The sequence below is a fragment of the Nomascus leucogenys genome, chromosome 12, assembly GCF_006542625.1.
Source record: "Nomascus leucogenys isolate Asia chromosome 12, Asia_NLE_v1, whole genome shotgun sequence".
NCBI lineage: Eukaryota > Metazoa > Chordata > Mammalia > Primates > Hylobatidae > Nomascus > Nomascus leucogenys.
This window is the reverse complement of record NC_044392.1, coordinates 28,566,889-28,580,688: the sequence shown is the minus strand read 5'-3', so window position 1 is coordinate 28,580,688 and position 13,800 is coordinate 28,566,889. Positions and strand designations below refer to the sequence as shown.

The 13,800-nt window shown below is 38.4% G+C and overlaps 1 protein-coding gene across 3 annotated transcripts in view; it reads right to left on the bottom strand.

The window, feature by feature from the left end:
• The window catches only part of TNFSF4 (TNF superfamily member 4), a 230,892-nt gene that overhangs the window by 15,427 nt on the left and 201,665 nt on the right, over positions 1 to 13,800 (bottom strand). The window contains exon 1 of one of the 3 annotated variants that reach the window (XM_003258892.3): positions 6,004 to 6,311. The exons of the other annotated variants lie outside the window; for them this stretch is intronic. Coding sequence (XP_003258940.1) covers positions 6,004 to 6,156 — 153 coding nt within the window. The 5' untranslated portion in view covers positions 6,157 to 6,311. Of the gene's footprint in view, positions 1 to 6,003; positions 6,312 to 13,800 lie in introns of those variants that run through there. 3 annotated transcript variants of the gene reach the window in all.

Below are 13,800 nucleotides of genomic sequence, written 5' to 3'. Positions count from 1 at the left end.
TTCTTTTGTTCTCTAATGCACCCATGAAATCTTAATTAGAAATCTATGTTTAAAAATAATAGGACTCTTCCAAGGTGGATTTTTTAATCCTAAAAATTATATTGGGGAAATCAAGGTTCATGAAGTTATGGTTAACCTTAATTATGATATGCTTTCTGAGATTTGAGTTACAGTGTGTGTGTATGTGTGCACACACATACTACAAAGTCAACATTTTAGTAGCAGTATGTTAATGGAAGCATGTTCATGAATAATGATAATAATAATTTTGGCATTTACAAAGCCGTGTATCAATTAATCCTCACCACAATCAAATTCCAGTCTCGGAAATGATTAAACTGATGCCCAGGGAATTTCAAGAAATTTACTTGGGGTCAAGAGGTAAAAGCCCGGACTGAAAAATTCTGGTTCCTGGCCTAGGGCACTCCCTTTATACTTCAATGACTCCTCCAAAATCTGAGATGATGTTTTATAGTTTTGTATAAGCAAATGTTTTAATTCCTTTGTTTGAAAAGATTGGTTATCAAAAGCATGGGTGATTACAAACGAAATATACAAGCATAGGATGGTGGAAAATTCAGTTTCAATCCAACTCTACCATGTATTTCATTAGTGACTATGGAGACATAAACCTTTCCACTTACAACTCAGCTGGGTTATTTTTCCCTCATTAAATAGTAATAACAACACTGTATGTAGCCCCTCTAACCCAAATGATGCAAAAGGATTAACTTTCATTTTCCATGAATGGAGAATCCCTGAAGTGGGGGAAGCTGTCATTTGAGAGGGAAGTAATTGCTATATATATATATATATATATATATGAAGAAGAAGAAGGAGAAGAAGGAGAAGGAGGAGAAGGAGGAGGAGGAGGAGGAGGAGGAAGAAGAAGAAGAAGAAGAGAAGAAGAAGAAGAAGAAGAAGAAGAAGAAAGAAGAAGAAGAAAGAAGAAGAAGAAGAAGAAGAGGAGGAAGAGGAAGAGGAAGAGGAAGAAGAAGAGGAAGAAGAGGAAGAGGAAGAGGAAGAAGGAAGAAGAAGAAGAAGAAGAAGAAGAAGAAGAAGAAGAAGAAGAAGAAGAAGAAGAAGAAGAAGAAGAAAAGAAGGCCAAGGTGGCCAGCCCCTAAACAAGGCTGGGTCTACTCAGTACTAGTAACCAGCAGCTGAGGTCAGAGAAGAGGAACAGAGAGATTCTATCCCTAGATCTATACCTAGAGCCTTTCTGCTTGTTTCCCAACTCTCCTCTGTGTGTGTGTATTTGGATCTATATGTGCATACATGTGCAATATTTTCCAGCATCATCCCCATCCAGATTATTCTGTCCTATTTTGAATACCTAGATGAAAACATATATCTAAACACTTCATTTAGAAAGTATTATCACTCTGCAAATAGTGAAAAATATTAGCTGCCCCTGATATTGTTCATTCTCTTATTTGTGGATGAGCTCTTGACTGCCTGAGAAGTTTTCTAATCAACTCTTCAGGAAAAGAGGATAAGCTGTCTTCAGACATAAGAGAATGGTTACTTTTACTGTGGTGCCCCCTAGTGCTGTTCGGATTAGACTCACTTTCTATATTTGCCAAAATATAGACCACAAAAGAGAAGCAAAATTTGGAGAGGTATCAATGTTGGTAATTTTTCCTGTATTTCCTTTGGCGTAGGAGAGAATGAAGCGTGTTCCTTTAGCATGATTCACAGATCCTTTGTGAACTGCTCCCCACCTCCCCAGCTTTTCAGCTTCATCTCCACCACTTTCCCACAGGAACACTCAACTTGAGCTATTCAGAAAAACGTGCTGTTCTGCCTAGTAAGCCTTCCGCCCCTACCCACCGATTCCCATCCACTTGTCTGCTTAAAGAATTTATCCTCCTCCTTCTAGTATTAGCTGAAGCATTATCTCCTCCTGCAGGTTTTCCTGACTCCCCAGAAGGCTGAGGCAGCCCCTCCCTCCTCCCTCCTCTCATCTTCCCATTGTCCCTTGAGCATGTCACTCTTTTGTCCCCACCCTGCATCTTGACTGTGAGTGTAAATAGTTCAAAAACCTTCTCCAATGGATGTTTATATCTCCAATGCCTCAAACGGTACCTAGCACAAGTAAACACTCAATGGAAAAAAATCTGTGTAAGGATGGCTTCATTGATAATAGGAAGAACCACAGTGTAGGAATCAGGAGTTCTGATGAATTAACCAGCCAAGTGATCACGAATGGTTCACCTACCCTCTCTAGGTTTCTGTTTTCTTATCTGTAAATAGACTATATCTAATACCTGCCCCCAAATTCAATGATTCTATATGTTTAATACCTCCTTTAGAAGCCCAAAAATGCCTTATGACAAGCCAAGTCAACTTCAGATGTTAATTTTTTAATTCTCAAAGATTTGCTTATGAAAAGCAAATTCAAATGCCTTTGAAATTATCTTATTTGCAGGTCTATCATTAAAAAAGAACTTCTAAAAACTTGCTAAATTACATGGAGACATTTAAATTAAGCTAATCTGAAACAATATTTTTTTCAGGCAAACTTCTCTTTCTCTTATTAAATGATACCCAAGAAAGGTCCAAGCTGTAGTCCGAAACTTCATTAAGAAACTGTGAATTCTAATTCCAGCTTTCACTGATACAGAACTGGTCAACTCACTTTCTAAGTATCTCTACTTCTGTTGTTCTCAGCTGAAAAAAAGTGATAAGAATGTAAGCCTTTAACAGTAGGAATTGCTGAAAAAAATCACTAAAAGCCTTCACGTCTTTGAGGGTGATGATAAAGGTGATATGAATCTTGGAAGAGCCAAGTTTCAATGGTTTCAATGAGATTTCTCACACCTTATAGGTCAGCTTTTTCTGCCTTTGTTCCATAGCTGAAGTTCCAGGTAAGACTGGAAGCCTGACAATTTAAGTGGATGTCCCAACGTAATATCCAAACAGTGTGTATTGGTTTTGGTGACAGAAGCACTGAATTATATACCTTATGTCATGAATATTCTTACAGGGCATTCACTTCTTTCCCTTTTCTAAACAGTGTGTTTTGCTAATCCAGAATAGGTTATTTAGATATGTGCAGAATATATAACTTAAGTATAGAAAAGTATATATGTGCAAATTTGATTCCCCTCAATCCCTTCTTAGGAGCCAGGAAATCCATAAGCTTAAACACAAATATACTAACTCACATTTTGTATTTCTCAAATCCTTATATCCATTCTATGAATATATAAACTATATACTCATAAGATATTGAGCTGGAAGACATCTTATTGATCATCTGATCCTACTTTCTCATAATACAGATGATAAAAATCAAGGCCCAAAGAGGAAAGTAAATTAGATGAGGAGTGGGTAGGGTCTAACTTTTTTTCTGGCATCTTGAAAACAAAATATTCTACATTTCATGCATGTAGATAGACCTAATCCAGTGATGAGAAAACAGAGGCTACTAAATAAACTTGATTGAAAGGAAAGTTGACAGCCAAATGGAGCTTGGTAGCTATATCTGTATTTACAGAGCCATTCATGTAGGCAATTATTTTATAAGGCTAAAAAATTAAATCTAAGAAATAAAAGGGCAAATCATAATTATTTCCCAAAAACCTTTCTCTCACAATAAAAGAAGTCCAATTTGACGGGGTAAATGGTGAGCATTTCAGCTCTATTTCACCTCCAATACACATCACTGTAACATTATGTCTTATAAAATAGAGGTTTGACTTGCATCACCACTACCAACACCACCACCACCACCCCCCCGATCCCTCAATCAAACTTCCAAACAGTATTGTAGATGAGTTTTAAATGGCTACTAGTTTATGTCTCTTTGTCAACAGCTGCTCTACAATGTTCTCTCTCAATCTCTCTGTCTCTGTTTCTCTCTCTCTTTCAAACACACACAAAAACACACACACACAAACACACACACACACACTGCTGCTATCACTGCCACCAACATTATTTGGTAAACTATCAGGTTCTAGGGAAAACACACACAACTCATCTATGCTATCCTTCTCATAATGAAGTGTAAGTAATAAATATAAGATTAAATGTAAGGACCCATTGTGCTGTCCCAGATCCTATAACAATATAAGAAATTACATTAGCTAATTAGAAATAAAAAAATTATAATTGACATCAAGTGAAGAACTTCAAATATCTGAGCAAAAAAAAAAAGAAATCTATATTCAGAGTAGACAGGAGCATGTTTCTTAAGCAAACAACTCAAATATACCACCTATGTCTTGCTTCCATCTCTGTGCCAGGACTATAGAAGCTAATTCTCCCCTAGAGATCACTCACCATGAGGTTTAGTGTCCTAGAAACCAGCACCCTGCTTTTCTTCCCACAGCTTTCCTTCTCTCCCAGAGTTGCTGGATGACTTGTCGGAAAGGATCCCCTCTTTTTCTCAACATCTCCTGGATATTCATAGTCCAACGTGACCCCAACCACCAGCAAGCTGGACAACTGTGTTTCACCTTTTGCTCTCTCCTGCTCAGAGCCGTTGTGCAATCAGTTAGCCTTGAATGGAGCCATGTGTCCTGTGTTTTATCATCCCATGGTGTAAGGAAATATGTAACATTGTGGTTGTTAGAAAAAGCACTCTTGGGGCTCCCAGACTGGTGAATGCACTCAGCTGTTCTATATTTGGTTACTCTCTTTGTTTTCTTCTCAAAAGAGCCTAATTCCGGTTGATGTCTTGGGCATCCGGTCGATGTCTTGGGCATCCTGCCATGGACACCTTACTCTTCCCCCACACCCTCTCCCCAAATTGCCTACTTTAATTTCACCCAAAGAGTTCTGCAATAAGTCATAACCGTGTGGTGCGATGAGGAGAGGATGAGTGTGTTGTTGTGCTCACTGGTCTGCAGACCTGAGCATGACACCAGCTACACTTCTGGAATTTGGAGACACAAGCACTGTCTGTGGTACAGTGATCATAACCACACACACTCTTACCAGCCTCCATGCACTGAAAACCCTATTTCCTGTAGGCAGAAACAAGCCCAGGCATTTGCCAAGACTGCTCATCTCATTGTGGTTTCATTGGAGGTGCTTAATCTCAGACAAGACCATCAGAAATCAGTTTGTATTACCTGACCTGTATCGGGGAGAAACATTTCTAACCCAAAGCAACCACCTAGAAAACAAGATTATCAGACTAGCTCAACAAAGGAACACGAGGACAGTATAGATTTATTTTTCTCCAGTGGCATCTTCTGCAGTGAAGAACATCCTTAAATACCTAATAATGTGTATCTGTATATCTGAACTACTGAATAAGAAAAAATAATGCAAAAGAGAGAAGTGTGGAACAAGAATAAAGTGAAGGAAAAATGGAAATATTTTAACTATATGGGGAAAATACTAGAAAGATAATCTCCTACTATATGATGCATTTAATAAGGTAGGGAAAAGATGAAATGATGTCTTTAAATTATGACTAGAAGAGATAGATTGTGAGAAACAATATCTGATTAAATCATTGGGGTGAATGAGTGAGCACGTAGGCACACACACATGCACGCACACATTGCTCCGCTATTAATATTGATACCTTCAGCATTCTTTAAAAAGCAAATCACCTTGCAGTTCTATAGAGTATATGAATATTATGGGAAAGTGGAACTGGTCTCTTTCCTATTTCCTTTTAATATTAATTGCCTGATCAAACACATTACTATCACGATGGGTAGACCAGGTATATCGGTGACTCAAAGCTTCAAAGTGACAGCTTATAAAGAGATACAAGGAATCTTGCATTGCAAAGAAAAAGAAAAAGATCTAGAAGCTGTGCCTCTGCCCTACCTCCACTCTGCCCTACCACTGCCACTGCTGAAAAGAAGGAAGGAAAGGAGAGACAGAAGGGCGTTTAACCACACTTTACGATTGCTATGGGGAGGGGAAAAAAAACTCAACACTTTTGGCATAAGATTATTTCCAAGCGACTGTTTGCGGCCGTTGCAGCTGCCATCAGCACGAGCTGGTGGGAAAACAGCACCCAGTGGTGCATCTTACCTGAAGAGCAGAGAAGTGCAGGCAGATGTAGGTGAAGCACAGGAGCAGCCCCAGCCCCTGAATTACAGAGGCCACCAGCAATAGCTTGTTCCTCTCGAATCTTGGCCTGGCTGCATTTCCCACATTGTCTTCCAGGGGTTGGACCCTTTCCATCTTCACAACCTGGGTAGAGGGAAGATGAAAATATGGAAAAGGGGAACCTGCGATGAAACTGACGTTTTCCCCAGAAAGGAGGAGGTAAAGACAAAACAAAACCTATCAATCAGAAAATAGGCAAAGGTCCCAGGGCCAGAGTTAAAAGGCGATTGAAAGAGCAAAGCGGACTCTCTCAGTTTTAACGCTGCAACTTTTGCAGGCAGGCGGGGGAACTTCTTTGTGACTAATCTGAATTTCCCCTTTACTTTCTTTCTTTTTTTTTCCTCTGGGCTAACAGGGAGTTGTTTTTGTGACATTCCAGTTCTGATTTGAGTGACTGTGAAATGATAGTCATAAAAGTATGCTATTTTCTTAACTTATTGCACCAGTAACAAATTGTGGGTCACCTGGTAAAGATAAAAATCATCATCCGTTAATGTAGGAGCTCATATATCCCTTCCCCAAGGTGTCTTAAATCATAGAAAAGATTTAGGGGAAACGCTGGCCCAAGGTTCTCATCTGCACTTTACTACATAACTAAACATTGAACCCCTCTTAGAGATTCAAAAAGAAAGCACACACAGATCATTCTTGAATGAAAAAGACAAAACAAGAAAATAGGACAGTGGGTCATGCAGAAGTAAAGGAGTGAGATCCTTGGTTGTAGTCTATTGCATAAAAATAAACAAACTACCTTTTGGAAGCATTTACTGTGTGTCAGACACTGTGTTAGATAGACTTGCAATCTTTTTCTCATTTAACCCTTTGAGGCAAATTCAATAAACATTATATGATTAATTTTCTGCATACCAGAAAAGAAGCAGAAGGGTATCCTTGTCCCCTTTCCTTCCACTTTACATTTTTCCTGTACATAATTTTTCCATGAATGAACAAATGAATAGATGTAAATAAGCCTTGAAGATTATTTCTTTCTTTGAGGTTGTGGCTGGCCTCAGAACTTGGAAAGTAAGAGTAATCTATCAATAGACACCAGGTACCCTTTACCACTAAAATAAACAATGAAATGAAATAAATGATAAAATTACTTATAATGTAAAGTTCAAATTGGCAAATATTTACTGAGTACATCATATGAGCCTAGCACTGTACTGGACAACATAAGGATGCTGGGGAAAAGCTGTTTAAGACGGAATTGTCTCTCTTTGTGGCCAAGTGTGTCTCTCTGAGCTCCCCATAAGGCACCCAACAGATATGTAAAGAAAGGAGGGAGAATTATTTTGTATATTGACAGTATGAGTTGTTATACCACTTCACTTCACAGAAAAAATGGAAATGAGGCATACTTAAAAGAGAAAGTTTGTGGGAAATTTAAAGTACATTTATGACTACAGTATTAATCAATTAAAATATGAATTAATACCTTCACTACAATAATTATGCCTTGCATTAGGAGAACATATTGGTGTTGAGAAATTTAAGTTTTATCTGAAAGATAAGGTAACTTAGGCACAATATCATAGACTCCAAGCCAAAACTAGAAATCAAGTTATATCCAAACATATTTGTCATAGTTATTCCCTTGAACAAAGCTTGTGTTACATACAGGGTGTGGAGAAAAAAGTGGAAGGAAAAATCAGTGTGTAAAGCCCAATTCTTGTGTAATAGTTAATCATAAAAGAGTATTAAAATCAGTAACTATTTACTCATCAGTTTTCAAAAAATGACTAAGAGTCACAGCAAAAAAAAAAAGCCATAAATACTATTGGAAACTAGAAATAAGCTGAAAAAGCAGTAAAAACTATTCATGCTGAACATCGTAGATAATATTTTTAAATTACTGTCAAAAGAATGAAAAAAATAAACATTTACCATGCACATACTTGTGCCTTAAGCAGCATTTCTTCTCAGTGTTAATATCATGGCTCCAAGGAAGAAAAATCTTTGCACAGAGTCATCTCTACCCACATTTAGGCTAACACTTGGATGACACACCTCTCATTTTTATTGTCTTGTCATTCTACTGCCATATTTTGCCTAGTTGTAATTTTTGTTGATGTTTAAGTGATATTTTACACTTAATTGTCTCTTCTTTTATTGAACATGTTTCCACAGCTCTTCACATTCTTTGTGGGAAGAGATACACACACACACACACACACACAAATCAGGCTGGAAGTTTCGGGCACAGCTTTTTGATAGACTATCTAGGCATTCCAAAGTTCATCATTGGGCTGGTCTAGCATTTGAACAAATGGAATCACTATTAGAGTTATCATTGCTGACCTTTCAGTCTCAGGCACATGAGCAGAGTCCTCCATCTTCAAAACGTTTTTCAAAAAATAAAGTTTAATTGTTTTTAAAGGGGTCAAATACGTTACTAAATCTATGGGCAATTTTTTTCATTTGCGTTTATTTATTTATTTTAGAGACAGGGTCTCGCTCTGTTGCCCAGGCTGGAGTAGAGTAGCGCAATCATAGCTCACTGTAATCCAGAACTCCTGGGCTTGAGCGATCCTCCTGCCTCAGCCTCCCAAGTAGCTAGGACTATAGACACGCAACACCAGGTCTGGTTAATTTCTTTTACAATTTCTTATAGAGACTCCCTATGTTTTCCAGGCTGGTTACAAATGCCTAGCCTCAAGCAATCCTCCTGCCTTGGCCTCCCAAAGCACTGGGTTTATAGGCATCAGCCACCAAGCCTGGTGGCAATTTTTCTTAAAGTATCTCACAAATATTAAATACATAAGCACACCAGAACAAATCAGTCTTAAAATAAAGCCACAGGATGTAAAATAAACCAAAGTAATTATCTTCCCATAGATCATTAACCTCCTAAATGAATAGCCATTTCAAGACTACAGAAAATATGGAAAAGAAAAGGGCTTTGACCACTCACAAGATACCTCGTGTTCAGAAAGAAGCAAAAAACATTCGGGGTTTTTTTTTTTTTGGTTTGAGGGTTTTGTTTTTGTTTGGATTTTTTGGTGTCTGGGTTTTGGTTTTGGGGTTTTTTGGCGATAAAAAATCTACATTTTTCATTTATCTCTAAGTCAGGTTTTCATTTGTCCATTCAACAAGACTGAGCCAAATACTAGAGGAAAAGACATAAACAAAACACATTTTTAGTCCTCAGGGAGGTCACAGACAGGAAAGCAGGATGTCCACAACCTGGAAAGTTCTAGGTCCTAGGTATCAGTGCAGGAAGGAAGGGTGCAAGGGGACAGGTGCTAATCTACACTGGAATTAGGACAGGAACAGCTTCCTTGAGATGAATCAAGTTGATCTGGGAGAAACAAGAAGCAGTCTGGCCATCTGGGGCACTGGGGAGGGGCAGTGCCTGTTGGGCCAGGAGTGAGGGCAGTGGAGCCTGTTAGTGCAGTGTCAGTTCAGGGAACTACAGCTGAAGAGGAAGATGGTGAAGGAGAGTGGCTGCTGGAGAAGAGGCTCAGAAGAATCTGTCATAAATGGACTTTTGTTACAAGTTAAGGACTTTGGACTTCATGCTGCAGCCACTGGAGAAACATTGAGAGGTTTGAAGCAGAATGTGATATGATTACATTTTAGAATTTTAAAAAAATCACTCTGACTGAGGGAAATAGAAATGGCAGGTACTTCAGTAAATAATTCTAGGGGGGAGAAAAGAGAGAGATATGGCAAGGCAGGATCGAGTTGGCCAATTGGGAGACATTTCCAGGGTGCTCTGTGCCAGCTGAGGGAATGAGTGAGATCTAAAATTCCACCTCTGCAGTCAGCTCTCTAAGCCCTCCATCCTGGTACAGGAAGTTTCCTCCTGCAGGAAGGGATACATTTATCATCCCACAAAGGTGAACTTTGCTTCCCAAGCCCTGAACAAAGGGCTGTACTCATTTAAATGCAGGCTCTTTTTCTAATTTATAAACCCACAGTGGGTGCCTTGTTCTAAAACACACAAAGACAGTGGTATAAGCTAGAGACCTTGAGTCTGCAATGATTCAAGTGAGAAATAAGGTCCTAAACTAAAGCAAGGAGGATACAAAAGGAGAAGACACTTATAGTGGCTCTTCACTCACCAGACATTCTGAGAGTGTACTCAGTGCCAATCTCTGAGCATACACAGGGAGTCATAGATAAACTCTGCCCTGGGACAAGTGATAGAGTGATGTGGGAGGTGATGGAAACACATACATTTTCAAATGTCAAAATCTGATTTGTAATCTGCCTTTTCAACCTATTCCTGATCCTAATGTCACTGTCCTGATTAATGTTTTTGTACTCCAGGACCTCAAAATCCAAGAATCAACTTTGAATCATCCTCATTCCCAGTCATCAAGCTTTGTAGGCTAGCCCTGCAATGCAGTTTATTCTTTCCTCCTCTTTGCCATTCCTACTGCTTCTAATCCAAACTCTTATTACTCCTCACTTGAGCTCCTGCAGTCGGCTCTCCAAGCCCTTCATCCTGGCACAGGTTTCCTCCTGCAGGAGCTCCAAGTTTTCCTTCCAAACTTATCTCCCTCTATTTTGATTATTTCTAATATTTACTCTGCCTCAAACACCCTTACCCTCCACCTCTGACTATCAAAACCCTACACATTGCACATTCCCCATGAAGGGCTGTCCTGTGAGGTAGTGAGCTTGCTGTGCTCTAGAAGTGCTAAACAAAAACCTTGAAGAAATTCTGTTCAGAGAATTCTAACATTGAGTAGAGGGTTGATAGGATCAGTGGTTCCCAAAGCCTAGTTTATCATTTGAATCACTAGGAGAACTTTTTAATGATTCTGATAATACCTTCACTCTAGAAATTCTGATTCCTTGGGTGTCTTAGTCTATTTTGTGTTGCTATAAAGGAATACACAAGGCTGGGTAACTTGTAAGGAAAAAAAAGATTTATTTGGCTCACAATTCTGATGGCTGCAACACTCAAGGTTGGACATTTGCATCTTGTGAGGGCCTCATGGTGTTTCTACTCATAGTGGAAGGTAAAAGAGAGCTAGAGTGTGGAGATATCACATGGTAAGAGAGAAAGCAAGACACAAGAGAGAGGTGCCAGGCTCTCTTTAACAACCAGCTCTTGCAGGAACTAATACAGTGAGGACTCACTCACCCCAAAAGGAGGGCATTAATCTATTCATGAGAGACCTGCTTTCATGACCCAAACACTTCCCATTGGGCCCCACTTCCAAGAATGGAGCTCAAATTTCAACATAAGGCTTGGAGGGGACAAACACCAAAACCATAGCAGTAGGTTTGGAGTGACGTCTTTTGAAGCCATATTTCTAAAAGAGTCCTTAAGAGCTAGACTTTGAATCTCCCTAAATGACCACTGAAGGTCTCTTTCACCATTACTTTCTATGATAGGAAGCCTCACCCGGATTTCCCAGAAGAATGCAGCTGTTTTCACCTCTGTGTTGAGAGCATTTATTATGCTCTGTTTCATCTTGTAATTATTTAAATCTATTTCAGGGGGAGGAGGGAGAAGGTGGGGATGGTTAATGGGTACAAAAAAAAAAAAAAGAAAGAATCAAAAGACCTACTATTTGGTAGCACAATAGGGTGACTATAGTCAATGATAACTTAATTGTGTATTTTTAAATAATTTAAAGAATGTTATTGGATTGTTTGTGACTCAAAGGACAAATGCTTGAGGGGATGGATATCCCATTCTCCATGATGGACTTATTTCACATTGCATGCCTGTATCAAAATATCTTACATACCCCACAAATACATATACCTACTATGTAGCCACAATTTTTTAATTAATTTAAAACTTTTTAAAATAAGAAATAAAATAAAAATAAAATTTCAAAAATATACATAAATAAATAAATCTATTTCAGTCTCCCCCATGATGTAGCAAGCTCCTGAGGTTAGGAGTCCTATATTGTACTCTCACAAGGCCAAATTGAATTTGCCTGCAATAGAGCTGAAACACACTGTTCACAGGACCAGAAATAATGAGAGTCTAAACAATACTGAAAACAGCACTATTAAATACAGAAGTCTCCTGGTAGCTGGACTTTGATCTTAGAGGTGAAAGATTAGCAAACCTGAAATGCATACTTTTCATTGAAACCGGATGCACACCATTAGTTCAAATACAAATGTGAACTCGTGTGATGATATTCCATTTGGGTTTCAGACTCATTAGTCTCTCACTTGTCAACCCCTTTTCTTCTGATGCCAATTTTCCCTTTCATTCTTCATGTTGCTTAGTATTTTTTTTTTTAAATCTTGACCACTGGCAGTTATTTTAGGGCATGATGACAGATTCTAAAACTTAGTGGCACAAAACAGCTACTGAAATTTTTCTCTGAATGGAACTGTACCCATGATGTACTACACCATTATAGAAAGCAAATATCTAGGCAGACTTTTGACACCCAAAAGATTACATTTTAAATTGTGTATTTAAAATATGTGAGCAACGCCAAGAACATGTAAAAATCTATAAGTACATTTTTCAACTCACAACAGGATATAAGCAATTTTCTTTCTCAAAAAAATCAACTTTATTAAAATATAATTTTAGACAATAAATTGCATTATTTAAAGTGTACAATTAGATGAGCTTTCACAATTGTATACACTTACAAAACCACCATCACAATCAAGATAAACTTAATTCATCTTCGAAAGATAATTTTCTTTAAATAGAAATCATTCCAAAAGCAAATCTATACTGAATACATGAGACACTAATCCCCTCTTCTTTTCAAAATAAATCGAATCGAGTATAAATTAGAATTAGCATAAACCTATGTTTCTCAACCGAGGGTAGATTTGCCCCCTAGGGGTCATTTGAAAATATTTAGAGACATTTTTGTTTATCTGGATTGGGGGTAGGGTGCCACTAGTATCTAGTGGATAGAGGCTGGAGATGTTAATAAACATTCCACTCAGAATACCTCACCACCATCAACAACAAAGGACTATCAGCCTAAAATGTCAAGAGCGCTGAGGTTGAGAAACCCTGATGTAGATACATCCATGCCCATAATTGATTAGGAATGAGGCAATACAGTATTCACTCTCTGACTTTTTGCATATGTTTATTGTCCTGTCTGAAACACCTCTCCACTCCTCAGCAACCACCCTATGAAGCGGGTACTATTTTCTCCCCATTTTACAGTTGAGACGAACTGAGGCTTAGAGAGATGAACTCACTTGGCCAAGGTCACACACTTAGTGCATGGTATCCGAATCCAGCTTTGTTTACTCTGGAGCCTCTTCTTAAACTGTGTGTGATACTATCGATCTTTTTAAATGAAATATAAGTTCTATGTCTGGCCTAGATGCCCAGTAAACAGTTTATCTAAGCAGATATTAATATGCCAAATGCACACAGCTACTAATCCAGTAAGAAAAAAATAACTCCTTCCTGTCAATTCGATCAAGGGTGTTCAATCTTTTGGCTTCTCTGGCAACATTGGAAGAAGAAGAATTATTTTGGGCAACCATAAAATACAATAACACTAATGATAGCTAATGAGCTAAAAAAAGAATTGCAAAAACATCTCATAATGTTTTAAGAAAGTTTATGAGTTTGTGTTGGGCTGCACTGAAAGCCGTCCTGGGCCACATGTGGACCACAGGCCACAGGTTGAACAAACTTAAATTAGATTTTTTCTTTTCAGATTATTGATGAATGGGAGTACATCTTCCATTTATTGTGTGTTTTCTCTGTGTCAGGCACAAAAGCTTTCTTTCATTCAATCCTCCTGT